The 10,625-nt window shown below is 41.0% G+C and overlaps 1 protein-coding gene across 1 annotated transcript in view; it reads left to right on the forward strand.

Moving 5' to 3' along the window:
- Positions 1–8,877, forward strand: part of TTN (titin) — a 235,702-nt gene extending 226,825 nt beyond the window's left edge. Inside the window, 4 exon segments of the mRNA XM_031554287.1 lie at positions 53–5,997; positions 6,080–6,233; positions 7,175–7,468; positions 7,600–8,877. Of these exon segments, the coding sequence (XP_031410147.1) occupies positions 53–5,997; positions 6,080–6,233; positions 7,175–7,468; positions 7,600–7,898 (6,692 nt within the window). The 3' untranslated portion in view covers positions 7,899–8,877.
- Positions 8,878–10,625: the final 1,748 nt, after the last annotated feature.

Raw genomic sequence — 10,625 nt, forward strand, 5'->3', positions numbered from 1 at the left:
TCTCAGGTGTTTTTGCTCATGTGTTGTTTTTTCCTTCCTCTTTTCGTTCCAGTTCCCGCAAAGATTCACTTGCCCAAAAACCTGGAAGGTATGGGAGCCGTTCATGCCCTCCGAGGGGAAGTAGTGAGCATCAAGATCCCATTCAGTGGCAAGCCTCCCCCCGTGATCACATGGCAGAAGGGACAAGATCTCATTGATACTAATGGACATTACCAAGTCATTGTTACAAGATCATTCACATCTCTTGTTTTCCCAAATGGTGTTGACAGAAAAGATGCAGGTTTTTACATTGTTTGTGCCAAAAACAGATTTGGAATTGATCAAAAAACAGTTGAATTAGATGTGGCTGATGTGCCTGATCCACCAAGAGGTTTGAAAGTAACAGACATTTCAAGAGATTCAGTCAACTTAACCTGGATTGAACCAGCCACTGATGGTGGGAGCAGGATCATAAACTACATTATTGAGAAACGTGCTACAACAGCAGAGCGATGGATTCGTGTTGCGCAAGCTCGTGATACACGATATACAGTAGTGAACCTATTTGGCAAGACCACCTATCAGTTCCGTGTAATTGCAGAAAACAAGTTTGGCCAAAGCCAGCCTTCTGAACCTACTGATCCAATTATAACAAAGGAAGATAAGACTAGAATAATGAACTACGATGAAGAGGTTGATGAGACCAGAGAAGTCACCACAGCTAAGGCTGCTCACTATTCTACGAAGGAACTCTATGACAAATACATGATTGCAGAAGAGCTTGGACGTGGGCAGTTTGGCATTGCACACCGCTGTGTTGAGGCAGTTTCAAAGAAGACTTACCTAGCTAAGTTTGTCAAAGTAAAAGGTGCTGACCAAGTTTTGGTAAAGAAAGAAATTTCTATTCTAAACATTGCGAGGCACCGAAATATCCTGCATCTTCACGAATCGTTTGAGAGCCTAGAAGAATTGGTCATGATCTTTGAATTCATTTCGGGAGTCGATATCTTTGAAAGAATCAGCACAGCTTCATTTGAACTGAATGAAAGAGAAATAGTAAGTTATGTACGCCAGGTCTGTGATGCACTAGAATTTTTACATCGCCACAGCATTGGACATTTTGATATCAAACCAGACAATATTATTTATTTCACAAGAAGGAGTTCTGTAGTTAAAATTGTTGAATTTGGTCAAGCTAGACAACTGAAGCCTGGAGACAGCTTTAGACTCCAGTTCACTTCACCTGAATACTATGCACCTGAAGTACATCACCATGATCTGGTCAGCACAGCAACTGACATGTGGTCAGTTGGCGCTCTAACGTACATACTTCTCAGTGGCATTAATCCTTTCATTGCTGAAACAAATCAACAAGTTATTGAAAATATTCTAAATGCTGAATACAATTTTGATGATGAAGCATTCAAAGACATAAGCATTGAGGCTATGGACTTCATCGATCGCCTGTTAGTAAAGGAAAGAAAAGCTCGAATGACAGCTGCTGAAGCACTTAATCACACGTGGCTTAAACAGAAAACAGAGAAGACCAGCACTAAAACCATCAAGACCTTAAGACACAGGCGTTACTACCACACTCTAGTAAAGAAGGAGTGGAACACAGTTGTGTCAGTAGCCCGTATTTCCTGTGGAGGTGCAATTAGATCTCAGAAGGGTGTAACAGTGGCTAAAGTTAAAGTTGCTCCAATAGACATCGGTCCCATTGCTGGGCAGATAAACCATGCTGCTGCAGAAGAAGGAGGGCATGCCAAATACGTGTGTAAGATTGAAAACTATGATCAGTCCACACAGGTCACCTGGTACTTTGGTATGAGACAACTAGAAAACAATGAGAAATATGAAATCAATTATGAAGAAGGTGTGGCGACAATGTACGTCAAAGATGTTTCTAAATCAGATGATGGAACCTATAGATGCAAGGTTATAAATGATTACGGTGAAGACAGCTCTTACGCAGAACTTTTTGTTAAAGGTGTGAGAGAAATGTCTGAACACTACAGATGTAGAGCTGTTAGGAAAGTGAAACGCCGGGTTGATGCAATGAGACTCTTAGAGCGTCCACCAGAATTTACTTTGCCTTTGTATAATCGCACTGCATATGTTGGAGAAAATGTCAGGTTTGGTGTAACTATAACAGTACACCCAGAACCTCGATTAACGTGGTTCAAATCAGGCCAGAGAATCAAACCTGGTGATGACGATAAGTATACTTTTGAATCAGACAAAGGTCTTTACCAACTCATCATCAATAAAGTCACTGAAGAGGACGATGCCGAATACAGTATTGTAGCACGCAATAAATATGGGGAAGACAGCTGCAAAGCTAAGCTGACTGTGATTCCGCATCCACCTCCAGCAGATACTACACTGAGGCCAATGTTTAAAAGGCTGCTGGCCAATGCCGAATGCCAAGAAGGCCAAAATGTCAGTTTTGAGATCAGGGTATCTGGTATACCTAAGCCAACACTGACATGGGAGAAAGATGGTCAACCTCTATCCTTTGGTCCTAACTTTGATATAATTCATGAAGGTTTAGATTACTACGCTTTGCATATCAGAGATACTTTACCAGAGGACAGCGGTTATTACAGAGTTACTGCTACGAACAGCGCTGGATCTACAAGCTGCCAGGCTTATCTAAAAGTTGAACGCTTGAAATATGTCAAGCGTGAGTACAAGACTGAAGAAGAGCGGGAGAAGCATGTACAAAGGCAAATTGACAAGACCTTAAGAATGGCAGAGATCCTTTCTGGGACTGAAGCTGTTCCATTGACACAAACTGCACAAGAGGCTCTCAGAGAAGCTGCTATCTTGTACAAACCAGCTGTCAGCACTAAGACTGTCAAAGGTGAATATGAAATTAAGAAAGAAGAAAAGAAGGAAGAAAGAAAACTTCGTATGCCGTACGAGGTTCCAGAGCCTCGCAAACATGTGCGCACTACTCTTGAGGAAGATCAGACCATTAAACACTTTGTGCCTCTGTCAGATATGAAATGGTACAAGAGGCTGCGAGACCAGTACGAAATGCCAGGAAAGCTTGAGAGAACTGTTCAGAAACGCCAGAAACGCATACGTCTTTCCAGGTGGGAGCAGTTCTACGTGATGCCACTGCCACGCATTTCTGATCAGTATAAGCCTAAATGGCGCATACCGAAGCTAACACAAGATGATCTTGAAACTGTGAGACCAGCACGTCGGCGTGCACCGTCTCCAGATTACGAATTTTACTACAGACCAAGGAGGCGGTCACTTGGTGATTTATCTGATGAGGAATTACTCCTGCCTATTGAGGATTATTTAGCCATGAAGAGAACTGAAGAGGAAAGACTGCGCCTCGAAGAAGAGCTTGAGCTAGGCTTTTCTGCTTCCCCACCAAGTAGAAGCCCCCCACGCTTTGAGCTGTCTGCACTTCGGTACTCGACTGCAGGAGCGCAGGTCCAATCAGAGGAAGAAAGAAAGAGAGAGCTGAGGTATTCCAGCTACCATATCCCAGCTAAAGCTGACACAAGCGCAAGCTATGCAGAGCTACGTCAGCGCTATGACAGAGCTGCCTACAGACCCCCCAAACAAAAGCAAAGAATAATGGCTGAAAGAGAGGATGAAGAATTGCTCCGTCCTGTTGGTGCTACTCAAAGACTCTCTGAGTACAAGAGTGAGCTGGAATATATGGCAGAAGAGGAAAAGAGCAGACTTAGGAGAAGGAGGGAAAGAGAAATAACTGAGATCACATCAGAAGAAGAAGAAGAAATAGAAATGGTGCAACATGTTCACAGGGAATTTTCACCTCCTTCCAGATTACTAAGGAGAAGAAGATCCCTTTCTCCAACTTACATTGAGTTGATGCGCCCCGTATCTGAATTAATTAGACCCCGTTCACGACCTCCCGAGGAAAGTGAAAGAAGATCCCCAACACCAGAGAGAACTCGACCACGTTCACCTAGTCCGGTTTCTACTGAAAGATCACTCTCTCGGTTTGAAAGGATGGCAAGATTTGACATTTTTTCTCGATATGAGTCCATGAAATCTGCTTTGAAAACACAGAAAACTATGGAAAGGAAATACGAAGTCCTAACTCAACAGCCTTTCACCCTTGACCATGCTCCTCGCATCACCCTGAGAATGCGCTCACACCGTGTGCCATGTGGCCATAACACCAGGTTCATTCTGAATGTCCAGTCAAAGCCAACGGCTGACGTGAAGTGGTACCACAATGGTATTGAGCTCCAGGAGAGCAGTAAGATACATTTCTCGAATACCAGCGGGGTATTAACACTGGAAATTCTTGACTGTCATATTGATGACAGTGGAACATACAGGGCTGTATGCACAAACTACAAAGGAGAATGTTCTGATTATGCAACTTTAGATGTTACTGGAGGAGACTACACTACATACTCTTCCCAGCGGAGAGATGAAGAAGTACCAAGGTCAATTTTACCTGACCTGACAAGAACAGAGGCATACGCGGTCTCATCGTTTAAAAAAGCATCTGCTACAGAAGCGAGTTCCTCAGTAAGAGAGGTCAAATCAGAAGTGTCAGCAACAAGAGAGTCACTTTTATCATACGAACACCACGCTTCTTCCGAAGAAAAAACCACTGCCTCTGAAGAGAAATCACTAGAAGAAAGAACTGTACGTAAGGCATTTAAGAGCACTCTGCCAGCAACGATCCTTACAAAACCGCGGTCAATCACAGTTTCTGAAGGCGAGACTGCAAGATTTTCATGTGACGTTGACGGTGAACCAGCACCAACAATAACATGGGTCCGTGCGGGTCAACCTATTGTTTCTTCCAGGCGCTTCCAAATAACACGGACACAGTACAAATCTACTTTTGAAATTTCTTTAGTCCAGATTTCAGATGAAGGAAGTTACACTGTTGTGGTGGAAAACTCTGAAGGAAGACAGGAAGCGCACTTCACTTTGACTGTTCAAAGAAAAAGAATCCCTGAAAAAGCAATTACGTCACCTCCGAGAATCAAATCTCCTGAGCCTCGTGTAAAGTCTCCAGAACCGGTTAAGTCTCCTAAACGAGTGAAATCTCCCGAACCCATCAGTACCCATCCAAAAGCCAAGTCACCACCTGGAGACAAAACAGCACCAGTAGAGAAAGTACAATTACCAACTGCTTCTCCTCCAAAGATAAAAGAGCAACTGAAAGCAGAAACCCTTGGAGATAAGGTGAAGTTATCCTGTGCAGTTGAAAGTAGTGCTTTAAGCGTCAGGGAAGTGGCTTGGTATAAGGATGGCAAAAAACTAAAAGAAGACCATCATTTCAAGTTTCATTATGCAGCAGATGGCACATACGAGCTCAAAATCCATGACCTCACAGAATCTGACAAAGGAGAATATACTTGTGAAATTATGGGAGAAGGAGGTATTTCAAAAACTAACTTCCAGTTTACTGGCCAAGTATTTAAAAATATCCATTCCCAGGTACGAAGCGTCTCTGAAACTCATAAATTAGTTGAGAAAGGAGATGAAGTACTTACTGTTTCCACCCAGAAGAAATCATCAGTGGCAGCTGAAGAAAAATCAGCAGTTGAAGAAGTCATTAAAAAGTCAATTGTTACTGAAGATGTCAAACAATTGAAAACAGAAATTAGAGCTTCTTCGACTCAAATGACCATGTCTGAAGGGCAGAAAGTGACTTTGAAAGCCAACATTCCTGGTGCCTCTGAAGTAAAATGGGTGCTAAATGGAATGGAGCTAAGAAATTCAGATGATTACAGATACGGCATTTCTGGAAGTGATCACACACTAACTATCAAGAAGGCTAGTAATAAAGATGAAGGTATACTCACCTGTGAAGGTAAAACTGATGAAGGCGTTATTAAATGCCAGTACGTGCTTACCTTCTCCAAAGAGCGCTCAAACGAACCAGCATTTATCATGCAGCCGAAGTCTCAAAATGTCAATGAAGGACAAGATGTGTTGTTCACCTGTGAAGTTTCTGGCGATCCTTCTCCTGAAATTGAATGGCTTAGGAATAATCAACCTGTAAGTATTAGTTTTTTACGTTCACTTGAAAACTTAGAATTCTTCACTGAACTGATCTTAATGAAACAATTTCATCCTCCAGATTGCTGTTTCATCACATATGAGAGTGACTCGCTCTAAAAACACTTATTCTCTTGAGATTCGAAATGCTGCAGTGAGTGACACTGGAAAATACACAGTTAAGGCTAAAAATTACCACGGGCAATGCTCTGCTACAGCGTCTTTGACTGTATTCCGTAAGTTCATTTTCTGCATCTTGTGTTGACATTAATTGGGTCTTTTTGCTGTGGTATGTCTACTAAAAGGATTTTTGATAAAAGCCGCTACCAAGGTTGATGCAGGCATTTTAACAAGTTTCTATTTATTATGTATATTGATGTATCCACAAAACTAAAGACCATGTTAAATGGTCTTTAGAAATGAAAAATCTTCATAGCACCCACAGAGAAGCATGCAGATGTTCTTTCATATCCCTAGATAAGTGTTAACAGAAAGCTGTGAACATTTCTTCTAAGCTAAGACCTTGGTGCTGGCAAGCACTTTTTCCTGAATTACTAACAGAACCTCATCCAATGAAACAAAATAATTCTGCAGTTTAAAACCGTTATGGTACCTTACGAATCATATTTAAGATTTTATTGGCTGTACAAGGACATCTCTGTTCCTAGCACCACGGGGTTACTATGATTTGCTTGGATGACTGTGCTTGGGCTTAAAGGAAAGCTGCAGTAGCTGATTGGTTCTGCTCTCTTTGATAACTACAGAAGAGTGCAGCGACATCTAGAACTTCTAATATGATGCTTGTTCAGAACTCGGAAATGTTCCACAACTTCTACAATTATGAACTGAACACACAGTTTCTCATTCTAATAATGGCTTTATTAGGAAATAGTGTGTTGACGATCTATTTCTTCTTAAGCACGTCTTTCCCTTCCACCTGATGCAACCTAGCAACCGTTCTGTTTCCTACGTTTCATTTCCAAATTAGCATTTGTAACTTGGGCATCTTGAAACAAATGATTTTACACAATTATATTCTCCATTGCAGTTTTCCAATGAAAGCAAACTAAGCTAAACTGTCTGTTCATTTCTGTGAAATTAACCATATAGACTGCATGACTTCTTTAGTTAATGTGATGTTATTGGTTTTTCCTTCTATGTTTGCGATGCTCCTCAGCTCTAATTGAAGAACCTCCAAAGGAGGTAGTATTGAAGACAAGTGGCGACGCAAGCATGCACGAAAGTTTTTCTTCTCAGTCCTTTCAAATGGCTGCTTCTAAACAAGAGGCTTCATTCAGCAGTTTCAGCAGTAGCAGCATGACTGAAACGAAATTTGCAAGCATGTCTGCCAAAAGCATGTCCTCCATGAAAGAATCCTTTGTAGAGATGAGCTCCAGCAGTATTATGGGGAAATCTAGTATGGCTCAACTGGAAAGTTCAACTAGTAAGATGCTTAAATCAGGTGTGAGAGGTGAGCAATGAATTACTGGTAGAATTAGTGCTTTGAATATCCTGAAATAGTCCTTGAAGTAAACCTCCTACACCTCACAGGGGCTTAGTGGAAACACACTAACTTGGTATTTCTTCTCCTGTTTTGTAAAGGAGTACCACCAAAAATTGAAGCTCTGCCATCTGACATCAGTATTGATGAAGGAAAAGTTCTCACGTTATCTTGTGCTTTTTCGGGTGAACCTGCTCCTGAAATAACATGGTACTGCAGAGGGAGAAAAATTACCAGTCAGGACCAGCAAGGCAGATTCCACATTGAAACCAGCGAAGATCTAACCACCCTGATCATCATGGATGTCCAGAAGAATGACGGTGGAATTTACACTCTGAATTTAGGAAATGAATTTGGTACCGATTCTGCCACTGTGAATATTAATATTCGATCAATTTAGAAAGCTTGATTTGTATTATTTACACTTGTCTTTTTACAAGTGATTAATATATGGACTGATCTGTAAATATTAAAAAAAAAATATTTTTGTACCTACCTGAATGAGACAAAGTCCAGAGATATACATTATGACTTATAGTCAATATTGACCTAAGAATTTTAAACACTTTTTTCACTGACATGTACATACTGTATATAGCCGAAGATAACGGTTATGAAGTTTTGTACCATTTGTTTTATGACATTTTGAAATGTAACTTTTGGAATTAACAGTTGGTAGGAGAAAGTTTCCTGGCAAACGACTATCCTGCTCAACATTTAACTAATTTTTGTGCCTCAACTCATTGTTGATGTTTAAGAATGCCTCAACAGGTAGAGAGGCTCCCTGTTGAAGATTACCTACCACCAAGAGAGGATACTGTGCATAGTATTTCATACATGCACAAATAACTATGTTGAATCAGAAATGTAAGGCACTGGTGATATTTACAATTACCCTCCTGTAAGTATTACTTTAATGTTTTACATTGGATCTGATTATGTCGTAATTTCCATACCTGACTGACAATTTTTGAACAAAGTGCAAGCGGCCAGCACTTTGTTCGCTCACTGTTTGGGTGCTGCTTCTGACACACTGACTGCCTGAACGGCTTTAAAAAAAATAACATCACCTGGCCATCCCCATAATTAACAAAGCCATTTAGGTACTCAAGTGCAGCAGCAGTACCAACTCTTGGAGGTTTGTAGGGTGCAGTGATTGAGTTTGTGTAGTAGTATTAGATACTTAGTAGTCACTTACAGGCAACTAAGCAGCGAACCACAGTTTGAAAACAAGCTGTCGTTACATCAGATATTGCCCTGCACTTCAATTTGCTGTAGTTCTTCTAATGTAGTAGTAAATCTAATTGTTAGATGTTGAACCTCCTTGAGATAGAATTGTTCATTTCAAATAAAGCATGCTTTCTGCACCTTAAAGTCTGCATTTGTTTGGTTTGTTGTTTTTTTTTGTTGTTGTTTTGGTTTTTGTTTTTGGTTTTGGTTTGTTTTTGTTTTTGGTTTCCCGCAGCCTTCTTTTCTCCAGGCTGAACAAGCCCAGCTCCCTGGCCTGTCTTGGTAGGGGAGGTGTTCCCTGATCATCTTCCTGGCCCTCCTCTGGACTCTCTCCAGCAGCACCCTGTCTTTTTTGTACTGGGAGCTCCAGACCTGGACACAGTACACCAGACGAGGCCTCACAAGAGCAGAGTAGAGAGGGACAATTACCTCCCTGCTCCTGCTGGCCATCCCTCTTCTGATGGAGCCCAGGATACAATTTGCTTTCTGAGCTGCAAGAGCAAGAAAAGAACAAGGCAAATGCCTACATTTGCCTTCAAAGCTAGGGCCTTCCTTGCACAGCACACAGTGAGGTGCTAAACACCTTCAAGATCCACACTAGGACAGCCTGCATGGGTTACCAGAAGCACAATATGTAACACCATTCACCAACTGGCAAAAACTCATCTTGCTTCTCAGTAGGCTATGCTCGCTTAGTGTCACACAGCACTAAGAGGACTACATTGCTGCTAGACTGTTGCCTGTAATCACCCATGGAGCAAGCTCAGCATTGCAAGGGAGTCACGTAGTCAGAGACAAAATGACCTGTTAGCTAATAAATGGAGGTTAAAATACAAAAGAAAGCTATGTTTTGACAAGATTGAGAAATAGGCACATTTAGAAATATTGAAAAGAATCTGAATGTTACTTTTTCCCTTAGAGACAGCAGTAAAAGCGATCAATAAAAATACGGTTCACTACTGGAAATTCAGTCTTCAATTTTCTCTTCTGAATCTAGGCGTTTTTACATGATAAAGATGCAAGCAGCTCGTGTGGTAGTGTAAGCAAGTTAGTTCTGTCTGCAATCACATCTAACTTTAAGCAGATGACTAACTCATATGCCTCAAATAGGATTTCAAGTAATGTACTTACAGGATTTGCTGGAGCAGTTTTAATAGATAACTTGACACGCTGCTGAGCCTGTGTTCTCAAGACAGCGAAGTTAATACTAAAACTGGGCATCACTGATTAAGTCACAACAGAGAGCTCCAGTCTCCTTCACTTTCACAAAACACAGCCCAAAACAACAGCAATTTTCATGACTAAGCATTCTCTGAATAAAAATATGAAAACGAAGAATGAATGTCCGAAATTTTTTACTTCCTCCATTCAGGTAGAATACTGGGATTTTTAACTGTGCAAGCTGACATTAGCTCTCTTTAAAGATAAGACCTATTGCACCACGGGACCAAGTTCACAAAAATATCCTACCACCAACATGTCAAAGCAGTTAGATTTCATGCTTCTGGATCCTGATGCATGAGATAAAAATCCTAGCAAAGTTTAGTGAGCATGTTTTAAAGTACAGGCCAGTACTCTTATTTTCAGCTTATTTTATAATCCGATGCTAGAACCTTCAAAGATAAAAGTCAACAATCAGAAAACACCACTCTTTGTCCATGCACACAGGATGTAATCATGCTCTTTCATGAGAAGTACTTCAAAAATTCAATTTGGTTTCAGACTGAACTCTTCAGACGCAAGTGAGAACAAAACTAGACACGCTAATTACATAACTTTTGTTATGAAGGTCAACTCCCATTCCTCACAAGAAAGAGTAATAATACAATTATGCATTACTAGTTAGCTTTCCCTTGGACCTGGAAGCAAAAATAAAAGAGCATCCAGCTTTTTTTTT

The sequence above is a fragment of the Meleagris gallopavo genome, chromosome 7 (assembly GCF_000146605.3).
Source record: "Meleagris gallopavo isolate NT-WF06-2002-E0010 breed Aviagen turkey brand Nicholas breeding stock chromosome 7, Turkey_5.1, whole genome shotgun sequence".
In the NCBI taxonomy this organism is placed as follows: Eukaryota; Metazoa; Chordata; class Aves; order Galliformes; family Phasianidae; genus Meleagris; species Meleagris gallopavo.